The following is a 26,143-nucleotide window of genomic DNA, read 5'->3' as shown; positions in this document are numbered from 1 at the left end:
ATCATAAAAATATGAAATAATGCAACTCAGAGTACGTCATGAGTTAAAGCAGTATCAGCAAAGAAATTGTGATAAATTTTGCCAAATGCTACATGACCTGAATTGTGAAACTCATCTTTCTTACTCCTGGGAGGAAATCTGAGTTATAATGGTTGCTGTTGTTGTGAAATTGAATATTATTAGAAATGTAAACCTATATGGAACAGTCTGATGGATTTGCCCAGCCAGTGCGTGAGGCTATGTGGCAGCCGTGCAATAATGTGTAATTTTTTAAAAATAGTTTAATGGTAAACATGGACTATAAGAATGGTAATCAAAGCTTACTACCATTATATTGCTTGAGTGGCCTCTCCAGATATACCGAAAACTTAAAGAAAACCTTTTATGGCTATTTCAGGTTTAATAATTTTAAGTGCAAGTTTTTTTTTGAACCAGGTCTAGTTCTGCACTTTTAGATTTAGACCGAGTTAGTTTGTGCAGCCAAATTTTGCTGCTTCAATTCCATATCTAGCCTAAAGCAGTATTGATATTATTGTTTGAGTGAGGATAATTTGTGGCAGTTGTTGATTTGGTGTTTTGGTCCTTGGAATAGCACATAGTGTGACTTTTAAATTATACCTCAAACAATTTATCAGACTTATTGGTTTTAAGTTCTTGAAAGCACACCTGTGACATGTGTTAGCTATGCAGCTTTGAACTGTTTGTCTCTTTTGGTGATGGCTCCAGTGGGTTGGTCACTAGGAACTCCTTTATGTGTATAATTATTTGAACACTGAACTGAACAGCTGTTGTACTATTTGTTTCTAGATATATGACTGATGGTATGTTGCTTCGAGAAGCTATGAATGACCCTCTACTAGAGCGATATGGTGTAATCATCCTTGACGAGGCTCATGAGCGTACACTAGCAACAGATATTCTTATGGGTGTATTAAAAGAAGTTGTGAAGCAAAGATCAGATTTGAAGGTAAGATTTTAGAAAAAGCAAATGGCAGTTATGTGCCTTGCAACTTTTTTTTGAGGCCTAAGCTCAAATTCAGACCAATGTTGATCAGTGATCATTTGTTAATCATGAAAATAATGTTACATCCTGAAGAATAAGGAAAGAAGTTGCCTTTAAAATAGTGCCTTTCCCGGTCCCTGAACATCCCAAAGTGCATCACCAGGTAATCTTCTGTCTTTTTTTAGTGTTGTTGGTTGAGGGACAAATATTGATCAGGCAATCAGGAAAACTCTGCTGCTTTTCTTTGAAAGGTGTCATGAAATCTTTTAGGTTGACCTGAGAGCGCGGAGCGGGCCTCGACTTAGCACCTCCATTACTGAACATGGGAATAGGAGTAGGCCTTTTAGACCCTCAAGACTGTTCCTCATTCAGCGAGATCATGGTTGATCTGTGACCTAACTCCATATATCGGCATTTGCCCTATATCCCTACAAAAACTTTACAGCCCAACCTGACCACTGGACGTGATTTCATTGTGACCTGCTTTGTCAGCAAGATATATGTGACAGATAAAAAAAATCATTTAAATACGTTTTGCTCTCCAGAATTATAGATTCAATTTCTGTTTAATTATAGCCACTTGGGTTCCTGTAGAATTTCTATTTAGTAGCTCTTACGATTGAACAAGTGGCCAATTGCTGCATTTTACTGTTTGGTAAATAAGCCTGCATTTTAGCTGCTTAGTCAAGCTTCATGCTGTATGGTTAGGTGTTCTATTCCGCCAGTAGTTGAAACTGAGAAACCTAAAGGTTTAGTTTGTTGTTCAGTGGTAATGTTTCATTTCATAGTTATACAGTTCTTTGGAAATAGATTTGATTTTCTTCCATGAGGCAATTTTATACTTTTATAGTTTTAACCATGGTCTTTTCTCCTGTGAATTGAGACTAAAGTGCATCACTATTTCTTTCAGATTATCATCATGAGTGCCACACTTGATGCAGGCAAGTTTCAAGTCTACTTTGATAGTTGCCCACTGCTTACCATTCCTGGCCGTACACATCCTGTAGAAATATTCTATACCCCGGAACCGGAGAGGGATTATCTAGAGTCAGCGATTCGAACAGTAATTCAGATTCATATGTGTGAAGAAGAGGAGGGAGATGTCCTGCTTTTCCTCACAGGTCAAGAGGTAAGAATCAAGATTTATTTGCAGCTCAAAATTGCCTTCTATCATCAGTGTAGCTGTGTGATTTTGTCCTTGTAATAACTGGGCTGTAATGAAACTGATTCCTGCAGATTTCCAACTCTTCCATGGACCAAGTGAAAATTGACATGGAATTAATAACATAAAATCAGAATCATACTTTGATATCCATGGTCCTAGTAGAGACGATTGTTCTTTTATAAAATCATTTGGTGAAGATTTTAAATAGAAAATGTTAAACTAATGCTAAGTCAGGGTTAAATTGAGGCTCTCAAGCCACTTTTAATGTGGTAACTTTTGCCTGAGAGTTGAGCTTAAAGATACTATGGTATTTTTTTCTCTCTTGGCACGATTTCCCAAATTCCCCCTCTTTCCACCCTTAGCTCAAGCCATATGGTGGCTGGGTGAAGTGATGAAATCAACGATGAGGTTGCAGATTTTGTGGTGGAGACTGAAGGGAATTTCTTCAGTCTCCCTGATGTTCAGTTGGAGAAAATTGCAGCTCATCCAAGAGTGAGTGTCTGACAACATAGGAAGTGGAGAAGTAAAGTGACAAATTCACAGGGGCTAATAATGAACGAAGTGAGTAGAAGGGAAAGTGGCTGGGGAGGTAAGCACCCCCCCCCCCCCCCGCCCAACTCCAAGGGGAGGGGGCTTGAGAGAGGCCAAAGTAGTGAAAAGGAGATAGAAGTAATGACAATCAAGATGGGTGCAGGGAAGGTAGGGTACATAGGCATAGCAGAGACTAAAGAGTCACACACAAAGAAACAATTTGAGAGCCCAAAGTTAAAGTCAAAGGTTCAATACTGGCATGAAGTTGACTTGTAGACTAGGTGGGGGTCAGCTTTGATGATTGACAAACTAATGTTAAGGTTCAGAGACCACTTTGGCCAGTGAGTGAATCCAATTGTTTGAGGGGCAAAGTGCCTGGGATTTGGTGTACCGATATGGAATAAGGAACAGTGAGAGTGAAACTAATGGAACTAGAACAGTGTAGTCCAGAGATCTTGAAGTTAGGCGAAAATAAAGAGCTAGTCTAAGGAACAGCCGTTCAAAGATGAGGAGCATAGAAGTCCAGGACGAGCAGAAATAATACTAGCTTGATGAGCTGGTACTAGTCCAGGGAGGGATGAGTGGGGTCGATGGCTACAGGAAGCAAGCAGAAAAATGCAAAAAAGTGGTCATTTAGCAGCAAGGGAGCAGAATCCAGATCTGGATGACAGCCAGCAGGAACGGATGAAAGCTTGCTGTAGAGTGAAAAATTCCCAGCTTATAGACAGGAAACAGACTGCTGAAGCAGACCAGGGACTGCTGAAGCAGACCAGGTATTGGATTAGAAGCAGGTCAGCAAGAAAAGCCTTTGTTGGCCATGGTGGAGGCCACATTAAAGTAGAGAAGCTAGTGAAGAAATTGATTTCAGCCCAGGTGTACATGGATGTCTATCCAGGATCCAATGTGGCCCCTGAGCAAAGCTGAGAAGGCAGCAGTGCGATATCTTAATATATGAAATGTCTAAGATTCAGGTAGACAAGGAGGTTGTTTCACCTTGCTGGAAAGTCTAAAACCGGGATACAGTCTCAGGTTGAGGGGCTGATTATTTAGAAACGCGATGAGGAGCAATTTTTTCATTCGGGATTGCGGGTACTCAGTTTTTGAGTTATGTTCAAGGCTGAGATTGATTGATTTTTGGGAACTAAGGAAATTGAGGAAAATGGAATTTGGGCAGGAAGGTGGATTTGAGGTCAAAGATCAGCCGCGTTCCTACTGAATGGTGGACCAGACGCCAGGGGCAGGATGACCACCTTCTGCCCCTGTTCGTTATGTTTTTAACTGTTCCATTTCTCAGTGATTTATATTCATTTTAATTGGAGACACCCACCAATAATAAGCAGACACCATTGTCCGCATATTTGTTTCTCTTTTAATTAAATGGCAGCTTGCATTTCCAAAAAACCCCTTTTAATGTATTTAAACATCCCAAGGCAGTTCACAGGATCATTATCAGACAAAATTTAAGCCTGATTTTAATCTTGCTACTGGGACTCTGGACTGTGGCAACATTAGAATGTTATAGTTTTATTCCATGGAAAAATAAGACCACCTCTGACATAGAAATTCATGTCATTTTTATCTTTAACTTATTTCACAACCTCGGAGCGTCCCAAAGTATTTCATGCCCTTTGCTATACTTTTGGGAATGTAATCATTGTTGTAATGTTGAAAATAAGGCCGCCATTTTGTGCACAGTACGGTTCCACAAACAGCACTGCTATAACAATGCGATAATGTGATTTAATGATGTTGATTGATCCCTGATTTCTCCCCCCACCAAAATCACTTTTTAGTTTGCATCTCTCAGTAGCAATGCCTGGAGTGAAATAGATTAGCTATTTCGTCAGGAGGTGGAAATAACACGTGATGTTCCATTCACACTTCATACCTTGTGTTCACGAAGAATAGAACGATCAGTTCTGAAATCTCATGTCAAGGAATGTTCTGTGATGAGGATGCTGTATCCTTTTGGATGTTGGGTATCCTTTTGAAACTGTTAGAAGGCTCCATGAAATAGGTTTTTGTTTGGAGAGTATTTGTTGTGTTTAACCAAAAGCCCAAGTAGATGCCCAAGTGAATTTCCCATACCTAATGTTTTTAGAAATTTGCGCATTTTTGAAAACCAAAATATGCAAATTAATACCCTTAAACTGTCTTCTGTTGGAATCAACGAGAAGCATCCTATCACTGATCACAGTAATGTTATGAAATTTATCACAATTTTTGCATTATATGGTAAACTTGCATGTCTCTAGTACTCATAAACTCTCTCTTAAGTTCTTCTTCCCTATGAGAACCATTCCTAATCTGGTATGCAATATCTTTTTCAGGCTTTTGTAATGATTATGCTGATCTGACCAGGTGGTGGTATATGAGGCATTGTCAAGATCAGGAAGTTGTTTGGGTAAATTTGACAAACCTGAATCTTGTCACTTCATGAACAGCATGCTCAAAATAATATTATGACCTAGATGGTGTCAAGGAAGACAGTAGCTGCCTTCACTTTTTGATCCTTAATTTATAAGCTGCAATTCTAGTGTTTTAATATTGAACTGTCACATGAACAAGCATTTGATTGTTCAGTTGTTTTCAAGTTGACATGTTGCTAACTAGGATGGATGTTCCATCAGACAATTGCACCAGTGTTTTAATGCACCATATTAAGTTTTATATTTTATATTTAATTATGTCAATAATCAATATTCTATTAACAAAAGTTATTGCTTCATTTAGCCCAAATGCTAATTCCCTACGACTAAGTTAGACAATCTGCTGCAAGATCTAACTATAGGAAAGTGGATTTCCTAATTTTGGTACCAGAGAGATTAAGGTAGAGGGTAAGCTGACTCCGATTAATTGTAGCCTGTCCGACTGAAGATAACGTACATCTGGAATGTCACTGCAGCTGTGATTGTCACTCTGTCCTAATTAAGCTTCAAATATTAATCATTTTCAGGAAGGACCTTCCCTAAAGGAAGAGGAGTTTCTTAAGAAAACTGGAAGTCATAGTATCTCATCATTCTGGTTATTGCAGTGTTAAAAGAATTGTATTTCATAAAACTACTTTGGGATTTGAAATAACTAAGTCTTCAGGTCATAGGAAAAGCCTGATGTTCTGGGTGAATAGCTGTGAAATGTATATTTAACCACCCTTGGGCCAAGCACTTCCTGATTGCCAACTCAGTTTTATTTAGTGCAACTGGATTAATTGAATGTGACTTCATCTTTCTTTCATCAGCATGAATTATTATTTCCTGATGCTCTCCTGAGTACATGATAATAATTGCACATTTGCCCCAGGTGTTTATGGGACTAACTTGGTGTTGAAGCTTGATATGCCCCCAATAAAGGAAGACATTTTTTACTTGTAGCTGTCTTCCTGCTTTTGTCAGCCTTCTATCACCCCTTAATGCATTGGTAATGGACTTTATCCAAACCAAGTATCCTGTGCCACTCCCTTGTTCCTACTTCACCTTCAGTGTTTCCACATCCATAGTGCAAACCTAATGAACCATAAAGGTAAGAGAAAAAACAGTATTGATGGTTAGATGGTTAAGGAATATGTTTATAAAGTGGAAACTGGATATTGCACCACTTTGGTGTCAACCATGGGCAAATGGTATGTCTCTTCAGTCAGAAGATTGAGAGTTCAAGTACCACTCTGGAAACTTGAATCAACCAACAAAGGAAGTTAAGGACAGTATCAGATTGAAAGAAAAAACATACAACATGGCAAAAAATTAGTGATAAACCAGAGGATTGGGAAAGTTTTAAAAAACAAACAAAAGATAACCAAAAATAATAAAGAACGAGAAAACAAACTTTGAGGGTAAACTGGCAAGTAATATAAAAACAGACAGTAAGAGCTTCTTTAAACATATAAGAAGGAAGAGAGACCAAAGTGAAAACAGGCCCCTTAGAGAAGAAGGCTGGGGAAATAATAGGAAACCAGGAAATGGCAGAAGAGTTGAATAAATACTTTTGCATCAGTCTTCGCGGTAGAAGACACTAATAGTATTCCAAAAATACTAAATAATCAAGGGGCAAAAGCGGTTGGCGGGGGGAGGAAATAAATACCAGATTGCATCCTAGGATATTAATGGAAGTAGCTACAGAGATAGTGGATGCACTGGTAGTAATCTTAGAAGAATCCTTAGATTTTGGAAAACTGCCAATGTAACACCCTTATTCAAAAAGGGAGGGAGACAAAAATTAGGTAACTATAGACCAGTTAGCTTAACGTTATGCCATTGAGAAAAAGTTATAGTCTATTATAAAGGATGTAAAGCAGAGCATTTAAAAATGCATAATCTAATCAAGCAGAGTCAGCATGGCTTCATGAAGGGGAGATCATGCCTGACAAATTTATTAGAATTCTTTGAGGAGATGACAAGCGGGATTGATGAAGGGGAACCAGTAGATGTGATATATTTGGATTTCCAAAAGTCGTTCGATGAGGTACCACACATAAGGCTACTAAATAAGATAAAAGCCCGTGGTGTTGTGGGTAGTATGTTAGCATGCATAGAGGATTGGCTAACTAGCAGAAAATGGAGATTTGGGATAAAGGGGGCATTTTCAGGATGGCAACCTGTAACTAGTGGAATGCCACAAGGATCAGTGCTAGGGCCACAATTATTTACAATATGTATTAATGACTTGGGTGAGGGAAGTGAATGTACTATTGCCAAGTTTGCGGATGACACAAAAATAGGTGGGATGGCAAGTGGCAAGGATGACAGAGTCGCCAGAGGAATATGGACAGGATAAGTGGGTGGGCAAAAATTTGGCAGATGGAATATAACTTAGGAAAATGAGAGGTTATGCACTTTGGCAGGAAGAAGAGAAGAGCTGAATGTTAGTTAAATGGAGAAAGACTGCAGAAAGCTGCAGCACAAATGGATTTGCAAGTCCTCATGCATGAATCCCAAAAAGCTAGTATACAAGTTCAGCAAGTAATGGGGAAGGGAAATGGAATGTTGGCCTTCATTTCACAGGGAATAGAATATAAAATAAGGAAGTCTTGCAAAAACTATACAAGGCACTAGTTAGACCACACCTAGAATACTGTGAATAGTTTTGGTCCCCTTATCTAAGGAAAGATATACTGGCATTGAAGGCAGTCTAGAGAAGGTTCACTAGGTTGATCCTGTGTATGGTGGAATTTTCTTATGAGGAGAGGTTGAGTAGGTTGGACCTGTACTCATTGGAGTTTGGAAGAATGAGAGGCGAGCTTATTGAACCATATAAGATTCTTAGGGGACTTGACAGGGTAGATGCTGAGAGGTTATTTCCTCTTGTGGGAGAGTCTAGGACCAGAGGTCATAATCTCAGAGTAAGGGGGCGCCCATTTAAAGCAGAGATGAGGAGGAATTTCTTCTCTCAGAGGGTAGTGAATCTGGAATTATTTACCACAGAGGGCTATAGAGGCTGGGTTGTTAAATATATTCAAGGCTGAGGTAGACAGATTTTTAATGAATTGGAGGTTATAGGGAAAAGGCAGTAAAATAGAGTTGAGGATTATCAGATCAGCCATGATCTAATTGAATGGTGGAGCAGACTCGTTGGGCTGAATGGCCAACTTCTGCTTGATCTTATGGTCTTATGAATCAGATTTTTTGACATTATCACATTGCTAATTGTGGGATTTTGCCATGCACACATTGTCTCCTGTGTTACCTACATTCAGCAGTGACTTCACTTGGAAAAGTACATGTAAGACGGTTATCTCATCAGGGAAAGTTAAGCAGGTTTGGCTTATACTTTGGAGTTTAGAAGAATGAGAGGTGACCTTATTGAAACATACAATTCTGAAGGGGCTTGATAAGGTAGCTGCTGAGAAGATGTTTCCCCTTTTGGGGGAGTCAAGAACTAAGGGACCCAGTTTAAAAATTAGGAGTCTCCCATTTAAAACCAAGATGAGTTTTTTCTCTTGGGGGCATTAGTATGTTAAATTCTCTTCCACAGAGAGCAGTGGAGGCTGGGTCATTGAATATATTCAAGCTTGAGTTAGAATTTTGATTGACAGCGGAGTCGAGGGTTAAGGAAGACAGCCAGGAAGGTGGAGTTGAGGTCACGATGAGATCAGCCATGATCTGGAAGCTCGACGCCATCTGGGACAAAGCAGCCTGATTGATCAGCATCCCCAAAACCACTATAAACATTCACTCCTCCTCCACCAGTGCACATTGGCAGCAGTGTGCACCATATACAAGATGTACTGCAGCAGGTCTCCAATGCTTCTTTGACAACACCTACCAAACCTGTGATAGCACATGCATAAGAACACCGTCACCTACAAGTTCCCCTCAAAAGTCGGACAGAATCCTGATCTGGAAATCTATCACTGCCACTGGTCAAAAGTCCTGAACGAGTCCTCTAAGAGCATGGCAGATTTACCTAAACCAGAAAAGAGCAGCAGTTCAAGAGGCAGCTCACCATCTTCTCATGGACAATTAGAAATGGGCAGTAAATATAGAAAAAGAAAGGCTTGCATTTACATAGTGCCTTTCATGACCCCGGGATGTTTAAAATCATATTACAGCCAATGAAATGCTTAGTTTAAGTGTAGTCACTGTAATGTAGCAACTGCCGCAGCCAATTTGCCCACATCAAACTCCCACGAACTGCCATGTGATAATGACCAGATAATCTGTTTCTTTGTGATGTTGGTTGAGGGATAAAAATTGCCTAGGATACCAAGGATAACTCTCCTGCTTTTCTTTGACATAGTGCTGTGGAATCTTTCACATCCACCTGAGAGGGCAGACAAGACCTTGATTTAATATTTCATCCAAAAGATGATATCTCTGACAGTGTAGCACTCTCTCAGTATTGCACTGGAGTGTCATCCTTTACTTTAGTACTCAAGTCTTGGAGAGGGATTTGAATTCACAACCTTATGACTCAAGCGATAATGCTGCTGCCTGTCAACAATGCGCACATCCCATGAACAATTTTTTTAAAAGATAAGACAATGGAGGCAGATCTTGATTGCTTTTGCGCATTGCCCTTGTGTGTGTCATTACATTCGGGGGCACGGGATAATAATTTGGAACAGAAACTCAACTTAATTTCCCCTTGCATCCAAAATGTTTCAGGTTACTTTCAGCAATGTTTAGGCAGAAGTTTGGAATACTTGTTTTATGCCACAAAATCAAACGCAGGTTGTCATCAGAAGGTGCAAAACTTTGTTTGAAAATTCAGTACAAAATCAACCAAATAAACCTAACATTGTGTATCCTTTGTTGCTGTAGTCATTTTCATCAAGGCTTGAAGGAAATTGAATAATTCAAATTCCATTTTATTATAAGGGATTCTGGGCCTCTTAAAGGTGTCTTGGGAATCTCATTCTGAATTTCTCTATTTCTGTGTGCAAAGTGCAAATCAATGGTCCGTAATGGCTAATGATTTTACTAATACTTTGTGCTAAAGCATGAATTTGGTTGAGTACCTTGTGTTATGTAGTTGCTGCCTTTCTTATTGTATTTTGATGGAAGAAGATTAATTTGTGTAAAATTGGAGTAAATGGTAAAGATAGCAAGGAATTTACAATTGGGACTGATGCAAAATTAGACTTTGAACAAGAATCTGAATGTAGGCTTTTCTGTAGGAGGGATTAGCTTCTATTATGGAGTTAAAGGGCTGATGGGGGTACTATTGCATTTGTGTATATGGAATTTCAAAATGTGTTTGATAGAATTATGATCTTGATAGAGGCCAGTAATGTATTTATACTTTTAGAATCCAAAAACCCAGGCATTTGCTAAAAGAATGAAGCCACAAGGTTCATGGTTTAAAACAAAAGAATTTTACTAAACAATAATATCAAGGAACGTGAATTTCAATAACTAAACTCTATCTTATATAGTCAATTATGTTAAAGATATTAAAAGTACAGTGAACACAGTTTTATATATTCTCTAAACCAAACTTCTTAACTCGAATTTCCTTCTATATCATTTGATTTACACCTTCAATCAGCCAGGTACTTAGCAGAAATTGGAAGATTAACCACTTGTTTTGAGTGCTGTTTCAAATATCTGTATAAGGATTGAGATTTCTTGGGCCTTATGCTACCTTGAGACCTCCTCCACCAGTCCCACAGTTGTAGACTGTCTGTGTCTCTGTCTCTTTCTCTCTCTCTCTCTCTCCTTTTCTCTCCCCACTGCCCCCTCCCTGCCCCACGGTCACTATTGATCATTGACTGGAAGCCAGCTGCTTTTTACCAGAAATCTTTTAGAGAAACCTAGCTGTTAAAGGGACCCTCAACATAACATAATATATAGGCTGCAATCGTCTGCTCCCATTTGCGGTGGGCCTCAGGCAGAAGAGGCAGATATCGGGAGATCACAAAAATCGGTTTCACATCGTCGTAAAACCAGTTTGCGATCGTCCACTCCACCTGTCAATGATGGGCTGCGTTTCCCACCACTGCGCTTTGGGAACCTAATTTCAGTACTTTACCGTCTCATTATAAGCCCTGCTCACTGGAATCAACACCCCAGCATGTAACATCGGACACGTCAGCATAATTTCACACTGACATGCTTCACAACTGTACTTAAGCAACATGCACCTGGCAAGCTGCACTTCGCTGGGGACTTCAAGGTTTGTTTGCTTACCTTGCTTCAGGCAGCACTCGTCATCCGCACCAGGCTTCACAGGCAGAACCACATTACTTTTTGGGAGGGCTGAAGGGCAAGTCTCTACCTGGCTCTTCAATGGCTGCAAGGCTAGGGCTTGCTTGGGGAAGGGGGGGAAGTGGCCTCAGGCAAGGGAAGAGGCTGCAAGGTGAGGGCTGTACTGGGGAAGAGGGTGTATGTGTGGGGGCAAACGTTGATCTGTGCAAGTGACCTCAAGATGGTGAGGGCTGAGGAGGCAGCCTCCAGAGGAGATTAGGCCAGATGGAGATGTGGGGGTGTGTGAGAGAGAGTGAATGGTGACGTCCCTTGAGCTGGCAGTGAGTGAGGTGCTAGTGAATATGTGATGGCCTTGAGTGTGAGAGTTCAGAATGATGAGATATTGCCTTACCCTGGCAGCACGGATGAGATCATTCATTCTCTTTCTGCGCTGGATGGTCAAACTTTTCTGTGCAGCGTTGGCACTGACCACCGCCTCCCAAGTCGAAATGGTGAGATTGCTGCAACTCCTGCGGCCAAAGTGGGAATGGAGGACATCACGGCGGGCCTTCAAAAGCCATTTCAGTGATGGGTCACTGAACTCTCCTTGGCTTTCAGGGCCATGTCTTCACTGGAGCAGCCCTTCAGATTCAAAGACCGCCTGCCAGTGAGCACGTTTCCTGTGGCTGCATAATTAATGAGGTTGGAGGCAAACCATATGGCACAAAAATCCACCATTGCGGCCAGCAGGTAAAACATAGTTTTTCATGCCCGCTACAGCACTTGGTGCAAAACTGGGATGATTCCACCCATAGATTTTTTTTGTCTTAAAAGCACATGGACTATCATAATATGATAGGCGGGTTAGTTGAACTAAAGCCTATTGTATTCGAGTGATAGTGGCAGAGTGGATACGACATTGACTAAGGGACAGAAAGCAGAATGTGTGATGAAGGATGATTTTCAGACTGGAGGGAAGTATGTAGTGGTGCCCCCCAAGGATTTGTGTTAAGACCACTGCTGTTGGTAATATATATGAATGATCTGAACTCTGGTATACAGGGCGTATCTTCAAAGTTTACAGCTGATACACAACTGGGAAATGTAGTAAACAATGAGTAGTATATAGCATGGTGAAATCTGTAGATACAGGCAGATGAAATTTCCTGCAGTGAAGTATGAAATGATTTAGTTTGGTAGAGAGAATGAGGAATGACTAAAATAAAAGATACAGGTTTAAAGGGGGTACAGGAATAGAGACCTGGAGGTGTGTGTACACAAATCGTTGAAGGTGGCAGGGCAAGTTGAGAGAGTTGCTGCAAAAGCGTAAGGGCTTTAGAAAGAGGCATTGAAAATAAAAGCAAAAAGTTAGGCTAAATCTTTTATATTATACTGGTTAGGCCTCAGCTGGAGTATTGTGTTTAATTTTTGGCACTCCGCTTTATGAAGGATATCAACCTTAGAAAGGGTGCAGAAGAGATTTATTAGGATGTGTTATGATATGGGAGGTGGCATTTTCCAGGCTGCCCAAATCCCAAAGGGAAACTTGGCCACTCGATCACAACGCTTTTGCAAATTGTATTTATTACAAGAAAGTTTGTGTACTGAAGTCAGAAGTAATGAGTTCACTACCACCTTAAAAGGTTTTAAAGATTAAATTAAAACATTTATTAACAAAAGAAAACTTAAACACACAAGACTACAGTTACACAGTTAGGTTTAGTTTTATAACAGTTCTCACAAGATTTCTGCTTAGCTAAACTCCCAACTACACACCCCTTTCAGGCAACGCTTCAGATAGATTCTTAATCTATAAAACATTCAGCAATATTACCACAAGCACCCACTGTTACTATAAAGGAGATATTTCACAACTTCTCTCTTCCTCTCACTCGACAATGGAACTCCAAAGGCTTTTAACACAACCTTGGTTACTGGAACAGCACACTTCAGTTGTCATTATGGCTAGCACTTTTGGGAAAAATAAACTTAATAACTTTGCCTTATTAATCTTGCCAGTTGTAAACATCTTATCGTGTCCCTTTGAAAATCAATCAACCTCTCAACTTATAATGTGAATGGCATTTGCATTTGTAGATATCTGCTGAAAATTTATCCTTGCTTACCCATCTCTGTTTCAAATGCCTGTTTTACACTTAATCCCTTTTGATGATTCCAACCTTGCAGTCTGACTGTCTGCCGCACACATATACACATACACACAATATATATACATACACACACTATATATACATACACACAGCCCCCATAAGCCTGTTTCAGTATCCCACAGTAATATTAGGAAAAGGCATATCTCCTTTACAAATAAAACCAGTGATGGAGCACTTAAACTTGTGGACAGGCTTGAGAAGCTAGGGTTGCTCCCCTTAAAACAAGAGAAGATTAAGACATGATTGATAGAAGAGATTAAAGTTGAGTGGCTTTGACACCGTAAATAGGGAGAAACTTCAGTGGCGGAAGGATCAGTAATCAGGAAATACAGATTTAAGATGATTGACAAAGGAGCCAGAGGTGATGTGAGGAGAGATTTCTTTATGCAGCACCTTCTGTTCTGGTATGCACTACTTGAAAAGGTGGTGGAAGCAGGTTCAATAGTAACTTTCAAAGAAGAAATTGGATAAATACTTGATGGGGAAAGTTTTTACAAGGTATAGGGAAACTACAGGGAAATGGGATGAATTGGATAGTTCAACCCAAAACGCAGGCACAATGGGCTGAATGTCCTCCTGTGTGCCATCATTTGATGTTTCTATACAATATTTATTGAATGCAATTTACATATGAGCAGGAATAGACCATTTAGCCCCACAAGCCTGTTCAGCCATTCAGTGATCATGACTGATCTGTGACTGCCACTTAACGTCTGCTACCAGGGGGCCTATAGACAACTCCCACTATTGTCTTAAATCCTTTTCTATTTCTTAATTCTATCTATAAAGTCCCCAGTGCCTGCTTATCTCTAGTTGCACCCGTTACTAGCACTGATGGGATTTCAGCAGTTATCGTTAATGCTACTCCATTCCCTCCTCCTCTTTTTCCTTATCTTTCCTATAGACCTTTTATAACCTGGTATATTTAGTTCCCAAACCTGCTGTCTTATTGCCATTTGTCTGTAATGGTTACCACGTCATGCCCTCCAAGTTGAATTTATGCCTGTAATTCATTCAGTTTGTTCCTTATACTCATGCATTTGTGTAAAGAATGCTTATTTGGGCCCCACACCCCAACCTGTCCTTATGCTCTAATGTTTTACTGTCATGTTTCTTATAACTCCTGTTTCAATTACTTTACATCCTTTGCCTGTAGTGCCTAAAGTTCTAACTGTTCTACCCTCATCTCATGTGTTTATTTCTGAACTCGTTAAACTATCTTATCCACCTGAGCCCTCCCCCTAATTCCATATGCAAATGTTTCTTAATTTATAAAGCCTACTTCGAAAGTGGACTTCAAGTATGCTTATAGAGGTAAGTAACTGTGTATTAATGAGGCTAATTTGCATTTATAAATTCTAATTGCAAAAATGGACACCTTTTGTGTACTGTAAAGTGTCATGAAATAAAGGTTAGCTATAATGCTTTAAGTTAGTGTGGGGTGGGGGGGTGGTGGTGGATGTGGGGTGAAGGGTTCAGGCAAGGGTAAATTCATCAGTCAGAAGAGAAAAGCCAAGGCTGCAGAGCGAAATAGAAATTTGGGTGAAATCAAACATGTTGTGTCAGGGAAGGACAGCGGGTGTTTAATAAGATAATATATTGGCGATGATGGCAACCTCTGGGAGAAAAATAGTAAATTTTTAAAATTGAAGGTGCCATGTCTGAATGCACAAAGCACTTGTAACAAAGTAAATGAATTAATGGCACAAATAGCGATAAGTAGGTTTGATCTAGTAGTTGTCACTGAGTTGGTTTCTGGGTGAATATGTTGGGAACTAAGGTGGTTGGGTTAGAGGGGTGTCTCTGGTGAAGGATGTGAACAGGGAGAAAGGATCTTGGCCCAGAAAAGCAGGATGTAAAATCAGCCTGAAGAAGCGACAAAAGGCAAAAAACGCTGTTGGGAGTAGTTTATAGCACCCCTTCTCCACCACCCCTACCCCTCTGCCAAACAAAAAACAGTAATTATAGTGTTGGACCCAGTAAAAATCAAGAAATTAGAGCAGCATGTAACAAGGATAATCTTAGGGCTTCAAACTTCTCATAGACTGGGCAAGCCAAATTGGCAAAAGTAGTCTTGGAGAGGAGTTTGTGTAATGCAATTGACCATTTTCTAGAAGAATAAATTGAGAAAGCAACTAGGAAATATATTAGACTGAGTATTGTGTAATGAGAGAGAGTTGGTTAGTAATCTTATGGTACCAGACCCTCTCAGCTAGACTCATGATTTTTATAGAATCTCATATTAACTTTGAGAATGATGTGTTTAAGTCCAAAACAAGGTTTTTTTTAAATTCTTGGGATGTGAGCATCATTGGCAAGGCCTGCATTTGTCGTTCATCCCTAATTACTCTTCAGGAGGTGGTGGTGAGCTACTGCCTTGAAACGCTGCAGTCCATGTTTTCAAGAAGGAGTTAGATATAGCTCTTGGGGCGAAAGGGATCAAAGGATATGGGGAGAAAGCAGGAACAGGCTATTGAGTTGGATGATCAGCCATGATCATGATGAATGGCAGAGCAGGCTCGAAGGGCTGAATGGCCTACTCCTATTTTCTACGTTTCTATGTGGTGTAGATATACCCATAGTGCTGATAGGAAGGAAGGAAATTCCAGCATTTTGATCCAACAACAGTGAAGAAATGGTGATACAGTTCCAAGCCAGGATGGTGTGTAGCTTGGAGAGGAACTTGCAGGTTGTGGTGTTCCCATGTGTCTGCTGCCCTTGTCCTTCTAGTTGGTAGAGGTTGCGGGTTTGGAAGGTGCTGTTGAAAGAAGATTGACAAGTTGCTACATTGCATTTTGTATATGTTACACACTTTTTCCACTGTGTGGCTCTGGTAGAAAGTCAAAGTTTAAGATGGTGGATGGGGTGCCAATCAGTTGGGCTGCTTTGTTCTGGATGGTGTTGAGCTTCTTGAGTGTTGTTGGAGCAGCACTGATCCAGGCAAGTGGAGAGTATTCCATCACACTCCTGACTTAAGAGCATAAGAAATATGAGCAGGAAAAGGCCATTTGGCTTCTCGAGCCTGCTCTGTCATTTGATAAGGCCATGGTCGACCTGATTGTGGCCATCGCTTCATTTTCCTGTTTCCTGCCTGCCCCCTCACCCTTGACTCCCTTGCAAACCAAAAATCTTGTCTAACTAAACCTTGAGTATATTCAATGACCCTGCCTCCACTGCCCTCTAGGGTGGAGAATTCCAAATATTAATTACCCTCTAAGAGAAGAAATTCTCCCTTCTCTCCTTTGTCTCGCTTTTTGTGGATGGGGCATACCTGAGCAATTTTCCACATTGTCGGGTGGAAAATTCCATTGTTGTATCTGTGCTGAAGCAGATCTGTACTGCTAGGGATTTGGCTAGTTCTGGAGTGCAAGTCTTCAGTACCACTGCCAAGATGTTGTCAGGGCCCATAGTCTTTTCAGTATCCAGTGCCTTCAGCCATTCCTTGATAACTCATGGAGTGAACTGTAATTTGTGATCCTGGGGACCTCTGGAGGAGGCCAAGATGGATCATCCACTTGGCATTTTTGGCTGAAGGTTGGTGCAAATTCTTCAGCCTTGTCTTTAACACTGATGTGGTACGCTCCCCCATCATTGAGAATGGGCATCTTAGTGGAATCACCTCCTCCATGAATTGTTTAATTGCCCTTCATCATTCCTGACTGGATGTGGCAGAACTGTAGAGCTTAGATCTGATCTGTTGGTTGTGGGATCACTTCGCTTTGTTTATTGCATGTTGCTTTTGCTGTTTGGTATGTATGTAGTCCTTTATTGCAGCATCACCTTAGGTATGTCTGGTGCTGCTTCTGACATGCTCATCTGCACTCTTCATTGAACCAGGGCCTTGGCTTTGTTTAAATTTAGTTACGAAGGAATGAGAGGAGGATTGGGAAATTAAATTAAAAGGTCTGAAAGATGATCTGATTGAAACACGTAAAATTCTTAGAAGGCTTGACAAGGTAGACGCTTAGCCGGTGTTTCCCCGGGTGGGGAGCCAAGAACAAGGGTTGGCCATTTAGGACTGAAATGAGAAATTTCTACACGCAGGCCTATCAATCTTTGGAGTTCTCTACTCTAGAGGACTCTACTCAGTTATTGAGTATATTGAAGGCTGAGGTCAATAGATTTTTGGACACTTAAGGGAATTGAAGGATATGGGGATAGGACAAGAAATGGAGTTAACATAATTGAGCTATGATCTTATCATATGAGACGCAGGCTTGAGCGGACATATAGCTTGCTTCTGCCCCTATTTTTTATGTTCTTATTTTATTAATTAATTTAATTGGACCGAATTTATACGACAAATCCATATTTGTTCCATTTACGAAACCTGGAGCATGTGCTTATATTTTACAGCCTACTGTTAACTATGCCATTATAAATAGGCTTTCTTCTGAGATTATATATACTGATAGTTTACTGTACTTTTAAAACGTATTGGTTTAGTTCAGTTGTAAATAGGGAATATTATTTTGATGGTATAAGTTTACTGTTTTCTCACAAAGCAAAGCTGCTTTCCAAGATGGCTGACTACTTGATTCTGTATCTTCTAAATCTGGGCAAGCTACAGCATAGTACTTAAGACGAGCAGAAATCTATTGTATTTTTGAGTCCACCTCATATGAGGTTAAATTAGTTTGTCTGAATTCATGTATTTGGTGGTTAAACATACTTTGTCTTTTGTGATGAGTAATTTGTAAAGTTGTTGTTACTGAATTTGTGTGTCACTCTGAAAGCGGTTAATTGCCTGAAGTGTTGTGAAATGAGGTCAACATAATAAGATGCCATATAAATGCATACTACTCTAAATTAATCCTTCTCAAATGAAGCTGACGGGGAGGAAAAGAACAACGATGTTGCCGTCTTTGAAAATGGTGCTTTTCTTTGAATCTTTAGCCTAATTTCGTACTATTCACCTCAATATGCTGGACAGTTTCCATGTCCTGGATTCAATTTTAAATTTGAATAGGTGATGAATAGAAATTTTGTCCCTGCCAATTTTCTTCCTTTTTTTCCCTTGTCAAGCACAGTGCCTCATGGTGGTGTACAGTGCCATGGGTACGGTTGGTCCTCTTGTTCCTCACCTGAATGAGTATTCTTTGTGTGTGAGCTTCGATAGAGAATGTTGGCAGATTGTTCACTGCTGAGCTTGAACGTGTCATTGCTCAATTTCTACACACTTGCATTTTCCAGCAGATGTCGCTGTATAGTGACCAGGTGTGGATACTGTTTACTTTCTCCTTCATAGCCTGGGGTATTGAAGCCAATTGTAGTACCCTCAACTGTATTGGCCGATGAGAATTGATGTTGGTACCTTTCTGGACTGTGCAGTTCAGTTTTGCTGTTTATTCTTCGAAGTGTGAAAGGACCTTGCAGATTGCTTTGTCTGTCAGCTGTGCATTCACAAATGTTGACATGACATTCAAGTTATAGTCCTCAAGTAGATTTTGAAGAGTTACTTCTCTGCTTCTTAAAGCTTTCACAAATGAGCAAGTTAATTATTGCTTTGACTGCCAAAAGAGTTTGAATTTACTTTTCACATATCTTTTATGCTTTGACTGACCACAACCAGATTGAGACTGAACAACTTACTGGATCCTTCCAGTCACTAGAAAGAATGGTCCATTGACTCAGTTTGTGCTGGTTTTTGATGTAGAATTGGAAGGATGTTGTGCTAACTCACAGTATAAAGTCTCTATTTATTTTCTTTTTAACTTTCAAATTCCATGATATTTAGAAAACCTTGTGTAAGTTCAAGACCTGAAGAATTCTTGCATATACTGCACATCTTTTATTTGTGAAACTGCATCTTGCTACTGAAAAGCATTGGCCTTGGCAAAATCTTGTGAATCTCTAAGGAGTTATTATATTGTTGGCACTATCATCTTTTGGATGAGATGTTTATCTGGGGCTTCATGTACCTATTCAGATGGATCTAGAATTTTCCAAAGAGGACCAGGAGAATTATTCCATTGTCCTGGGAAACATTTTTCTTAAAAAGCTGGTTATTCTTCTCCATACTATTTTATAAAGGACCTTACTGGATGCAAATTTGAGGTAAAATTGACTATGGAACAATGATTAGACTTTGAAAGTAATTTATTGGCTATGAAGGACTACAGGATGTCCTGAGGATGTGAAAACTGCTGTATAAAATGTAGATTCATTTTTATAATCGTGATTGTGAGACCTGAATGCTATTTGCTGGTAACCTATTGACTACCTTTGGAAAGTTGTAATTATTCAAGATGGACAAGTTTTATTCCATGCTTGATAAGGATAAATTTCTAATGTGTATTCAGTTCCTGTTCAACAGGTTAAAGATTAATATAAGCCTATTAAATTTGTCAAATATGTTGTAGATGTAGTGATCCTTTTATCATTTCTTAAAGTATGTAAACATAAATGTCAATATTAGAGGCTTTTAGATTCTTGAAGATGTTCATACCACTTTAACATGTGTAGTGATTGGCTTGGAGTACAGAACTGTTTAATACACCATCAAAGATGTTTTACCAAAGATGAATAGCAGTTTTTCTAATGGGAAATGGTATTTTAAGACTAGTGGTGGAAGGAGCTAACTATTTATAATTTGGGGAGAGGGTGGTGATTTATAACAAATGTGGTCATATACAGATTAGAAGTAACGTTTTTGCACTTTATCCTATTAATTTAAAATCCCTCTTGCAGGCAAAAAATTCAAACTGCCCAATGATTCACACTAAACAAAACAGTGATTAACATTCTCAAAAAATTCAAGTTTGGAATTAGGCTGGCAGAGATGGTATTGTGAGATTAGTAGCTTTTTTTCTCTCAATTCTTGTATTTGTGTCTGGGTTACTTACTTTCCTTTATGCATTTAAAAAAAAATCAGATCTACTGGATTTTATTGAGGTCTTATTGAAAAAAATGGATTTTTTAAGAGGTTCTGCCAGAGTTAATTGCTGTTCAGTGTGTAATGTTTGAATTTGTGTCATTCTGACAGGAAATTGATGAAGCCTGTAAGCGGATAAAACGCGAAATTGATGATCTAGGCCCTGAAGTTGGAGATATCAAAATCATTCCACTTTATTCCACACTGCCACCCCAACAACAGCAGAGGATATTTGAGCCTCCACCTCCAAAAAAGCCAAACGGAGCCATAGGAAGAAAGGTACAGTAGTTTGGGGGGTTTTGAGCAATGCCCTACAGCATGAACAGTGTGAATATGTTGTAAAATACAGTATGCCAGTGATCCTGGTGCATTGTATCTGGAAGCACTGGGATACATTATTTAGTACTGAACATTGGTAAGTGCTTAATTAGAACGGTTCTTTAAATTTGAAAACCACTTGAGCAACCTCCTTCCATTTCATTCTCAGATTTTATATTTTGTAAATAGATGGGAAGGCAAGTGGTGAGGATGACGCAAAGACCCTACAGAGGGATATAGACAGCTTAAGTCAGTGGGCAAAAACTTGGCAGGTGGAATATAATGTGGGAAAATGGGAGATTCTGCACTTTGGCAGGAAGAGTAGTGGAGCTGAATATGATTTAAATGGAGAAAGACTGCAGAAAGCTGCAGCACAGAGAGATTTGGGGGTCCTTGTGCATGAATCACAAAAAAGCTAACATACGAGTTCAGCAGGTAATAGGGAAGGCTAATGGAAAGTTGGCCTTTATTTCAAAGGGAATGGAGTATAAAAATAGGCAAGCCTTGCTAAAATTATACAAGGCACTAGTTAGATCACACCTAGAATACTGAGAACAGTTGTGGTCCCCTTATCTAAGGAAAGATATACTGGCATTGGAGGCAGTCCAGAGAAGGTTCACCAGGTTGATCCCAGATATGGAGGGATGTTCTGTGAGGAGTGTTTGAGTAGGTTGGGCCTACTTGGAGTTCAGAAGAATGAGAGGCCACCTTACTGAAACATGTAAGATTCTTAGGGAGCTTGACAGTGGTGAGAGGTTGTTACTCCTTCTTGGAGAGGACCAGAGAGCATAATCTCAGAGTAAGGGGTTGCCCTTTAAGACAGAGATGAGGAATTTCTTCTCTCATAGGGTAGGTAGTCAATCTGTGGAACTCTTTACCACCGAGGACTGTAGAGGCTGGTTTGTTAAGTATATTCAAGGCTGAGATTTACTGATTAAAAATCTGTCTAGGAATCAAGGTCTATGGGGAAAAGGCAGGAAAGTGGAGTTGAGGATGATCAGAACAGCCATGATCTCATTGAATGGCGGAGCAGACCCGATGGGCTGAATGGCCTATTTCTGTTCCTATGTCTTATGTTCCTGTGAAACGCCTTGAGATGTTGTATTATGTTAAAGGCGTTATATAAGTTTCATTTGTGACGTGTAAAGACCAATTTCGTTCTTTCTAGATGTTATTTTTCTCCTTTCGACCCTTCATTAAAGCAATTTGATTTCCTTATTGTGCTATGGTTACATGTGGTGATCACTCTCTGGTACCCAGTCCAAGTAGCCACTCTTCATCTGTCAACCTTGGTGAGCATTGATAGGTGGGTTAACTGTACTAAATATCACAACGAAGCCCACTTAAGTTAATGCCCATCATCTGTATGTAGTAATTTGGAGCATAAATCCTAGCTGATGAAACATTTTTCTTCTTCTAGATCTTGGATATTGTAGCCAGTCTTCACACTCACTCTGCTGCTGCACTAGTATTGGTTAACTCAGCACAAACCATAACTCAAACCTCAACCTTCCTCCTCCTTATAGCTCAATAGCTGGGTCTTCATATTTCAGCTGCTGTAAGTTCTTAACTTTGTTTCTCCAAATATATCTAGGATATAATTTCTATTCATTATTCCTACTCACTAAAAGAAGCTTGTTTTCTCCTCTTCTTTCTCCATGCACTGTCATTACCTCTGCTTGAGAGAGCAGAAGGTCCCTGTTTACTTCTGCCAATTGCAACCTGAACTGCTGAACGGTGTTGTGCCTGGGAAATGGAACTTGTGACTTTTTTTTTCTCTCCTTTCCAATTTGGATAAAGTCACCATTGTGCTTCAGTGGAGTAATGAATAATGATTACATCCAACTTGGGTGCTATTTTCTCTTGTGATAATGCTACTTACTGCCCCACTCAATAGCTACTGTTGAGCTCCACGCACCCTAATGCTGTGGATTGGTTACCATACTAACTTTTATTAGCTGTCTCCTGTGTCAACTTTCATCACACTCTTCCAACCGCACTTGTAAATTTATTTTTCTCTTTTCCTTCATCTGCCCCCTCCCTTCTGTTCCTTCAGCTCTTTATCAAATATTTCTCCTTGTTCTCCTTTTACACGTGAGGGTGGTTAAGGTGAAGGTGAAACATGTTCCAGCCTCTGGATCATTCAATGCCTGAACTCATTCGTGTTTTTGAAAAGCTACCACCCATCATCAGATGGAAAATCATTGCATAACTGTGCTGCTAGTTTCCAGCTAGATAGGTGTGTTGGCACAGAGCAATGCCTAGAGAAAAATCACCACACTACATCTACATGGTACAGTGAGCTGCCTTTGCTTGTTTTTCTTGTCATCATTTACACTGTGAATATCACGCATGAACAGGCTTAAAGATTTACAACTTGCTAGGGCCTCTGACATGCATAATTATGTACCCTGTGTCTACTGCAACCTCCTCTTGCTTTAACATGGAAATTTGCAATATTTTTGGCACGTCTTCGAATCTTGTTTCTGTCCATCTGCGATCATCCCACCAGTTGCATTTATCTCTCACTGAAACCCGGCTTTCACCTTTCTCTGACTCTTCCCTTTGTAAATTCTCTCCACCTTCTTCCTCAGCTTTTGATCCAAAGTTTGTGCATAACTGATTAGCTCTGACCTCCCTGTTTATTCATATTGGCTGTGTAGAATTGCTTGTCTTTGATCCTTCATCTTTTAACTCAGTGTTAATATGACCTGAAAACTCCATCTGCAGAATTTTTAAAAAACTTTTTTTGAACCTGTAGCTCTTCTAAAATGGCTGTAACTCTTGGCTTTAGTCTTGCCATTGAATTACATGGAATGTACAGCACAGAAATGGATCATTGAACCCAACTTGTCTGAGTGGGTATTTATACTTAACATGAGACCCTCCCTATCCCATCTACCTTATTTCAGCTTTTCGAACTATCTTTATTCCCTTTTCTCTGATGTACTCATTAAAGCTTAAAGGATAAAACTCACAAGTTGCTACATTCTATTCACATTCCTGTACGCCTCAGAAACCTGGACAACAACTAAAGATCTGTGGAAGAAAATAAAGGATTTGAAATGTGGGTGCTAAGACATACGCTAAAAATTCTATATACAGACCATAAGACAAATGAAGAAGTGCTTGAAATTCTCAAAAAGTGACGTCTGGAAAAGAAAATGTCTGTATTTTGACCATTTGATCAGAGCTGAAAAGCTACAGAGCTCTTTACTAGAAGGAAATTAGAGGACAGCGGAAAGAGGAGTTGGCCTTGGTGTAGTTGGATGATAGACATCACAGAGTGGTTACAGACAAGCCACAGTGGATGTGTGAGAATGGTGCAAGACGTGATATGCCGGGGCAGCAGATGATCTGGCAGGAGTAGCTACAAACAACAGCAGCAGCAACTCATCAAATTTCCTTTTCAAAGCTTCTCAGCCACTTTTTGTGGTAGTAACTTCCATGTTACATTTGCTTTGAGAGTGAAGAAATTTCTCCTCGTTTCCCTATTAGATTTACAATCTTGTGTTCATGGTTCCTACTTTTGGATTCTTACACAAATGAAAATGTTCTGTCCATAACTCCCTTGCTCAACCCATGCATAATTTTAAAAGCCTCTACCAGACTCTTTTAAGTCTTGTTAAGTAAGAAGCAACCTGAATATGGTTTCATGCAAGTTTAGCATAACTTCATTACTTTTGTTTGCTATTCCCATTCAAAATAAATCCCAGTGTTTTGTTAGCCTTTTTAATTGCTTTGCTGACCTGCAATATTGCTTTTAATGGTTTGTTTACCTGTGTACCTAGATCTCTTTGCTCTTTTACCACATTCAGTTTTTTACCTAAGGTGTACGTGATGTTTCTGTTTTTTCTTTTTACCTCATATTTATCTATGTTGAAGTCCATTTGCCATTTAACTGCCCATTCTTCATAGCTTGTTCCAATTCTGACTTTTTCTTTTCCTCTCCTCTTGGTATTGGAAACAACTGCTGTATGTGCTTCAAGTTTGAGTGGCAGTTGACTTAAAACTCTAGCTGAGAAGCTGATCTGCCTGCTTTGTGGAGGAAGAAAGGAGTTATTTGGTCCTTGGCTAGTGTGGCATGAGAATAGATCACCTTGTGTCATTAGGTGATGCAGTACAATAGCTGCTCCCCTTTGTGTGAATTAGGTTTGGCCCAATCTAATTCGTTGGATGACTTTTTTTCTCTGCCACCTGTGGAATTCCAGACCACTTGGGCCTGGGTATAAACTAATTTTGTTTGCTTTTCTGGATTGACTTTTATTAGATTATGCTCAAGGACAGAATCAAATAATAGCTTCACAGTACAGCAAGAGGCCTTTTGGCCCATTGTAATTGCCAACTCTTAAAATAATTACACATAGTATCATTTTTATTTTTCAAATATTTATTTGTTTCCTTTTCAAAAGGTATCATGGAATTTGCCTATATTGTGCCCTTAAATCTTTTTTTAAAAAAATTGAAACACACCATTTGTCCCAATGTTTCAATGAGATCACCTCTAAATTTTCTAAACACAGCAGAATATGGACCCAATTTACTCAGCCTCAAAATTGGGTCTATATTCTGCGGCGTTAGAGGCTGAGTAAATTGGGTCCATATTCTCTGGAGTTTCAAAGAATGAGAGGTGATGTCATTGAACACTCAAGGCTATGAAGGGGCTTAACAGGTTGGATATTGATGTGTTGATTACCCAGGCTGGGAATCTAGAGCAAGGGTGCACAGTTTTAGGATTAAGTGCTGAACATTTAGGGCAGTGATGAGAAATTTTTTCACTTAAAGGATTCACTTGTGAATCTTCAGAATTCTCTACACCAGAGGGTTGTAAATGTGCCATCGTTGAATATATTTAAGGTTGGGGATAGACAGAGTTTTAAGGTTGGGGATAGACAAAGTTTTGTTGGGGAACAGGTGGGAAAGTGCAGAGCAGGTTGGACAGGCCATGTGATCTTCTGGTCATATTTTTAATCATATGTCCCTTTATGCTTGCTGGCTACTAACTCATAACTGGAAATAGTGTTTCTTGGTTGACCTCTCAAAATCTGTCACTTTTTAATACCACTTGACTTTCTGCGTCCTAGTCCAGTTTCCCTTTCTTTCCTCATAATGGGCCAAACCTAGTTCACACAGACAAAAGGGGGCAGCTATTGCACTGCATCACCTAATGACACAAGGTGATCTATTCTCATGCCACACTAGCCAAGGACCAAATAACTCCTCTCCTCCTCCACAAAGCAGGCAGTGAAGATCAGCTTCTCGTCTAGAGTTTTAAGTCAACTGCCACTCAAACTTGAAGCACATACAGCAGTTGTTCCTTAAGTAAGGTGCCCAAAACCTAACGCAACTGTCCTAACTGTGGCCTAATTATTACCTCCTTGCTTTGGTTCGCAATGCCTCTATTCATAAAGCTGGGATTCGGTTTATGCTTTAGGCAGCTTTAACAACTTGTCTCCTGCT

The 26,143-nt window shown here is 39.8% G+C and overlaps 1 protein-coding gene across 2 annotated transcripts in view; it reads left to right on the top strand.

The window, feature by feature from the left end:
- Positions 1 to 26,143, top strand: part of dhx15 (DEAH (Asp-Glu-Ala-His) box helicase 15) — a 117,420-nt gene that overhangs the window by 37,102 nt on the left and 54,175 nt on the right. For both annotated transcript variants that reach the window (XM_041205005.1, XM_041205094.1), the window contains exons 4-6: positions 808 to 967; positions 1,914 to 2,132; positions 20,477 to 20,644. In XM_041205005.1, the coding sequence (XP_041060939.1) occupies positions 808 to 967; positions 1,914 to 2,132; positions 20,477 to 20,644 (547 nt within the window). The remainder of the gene's footprint in view (positions 1 to 807; positions 968 to 1,913; positions 2,133 to 20,476; positions 20,645 to 26,143) is intronic.

Source organism: Carcharodon carcharias, chromosome 1 (assembly GCF_017639515.1).
Source record: "Carcharodon carcharias isolate sCarCar2 chromosome 1, sCarCar2.pri, whole genome shotgun sequence".
In the NCBI taxonomy this organism is placed as follows: domain Eukaryota; kingdom Metazoa; phylum Chordata; class Chondrichthyes; order Lamniformes; family Lamnidae; genus Carcharodon; species Carcharodon carcharias.
The sequence above is the reverse complement of the archived record's forward strand: the minus strand, read 5'-3'. Positions and strand labels throughout refer to the sequence as shown.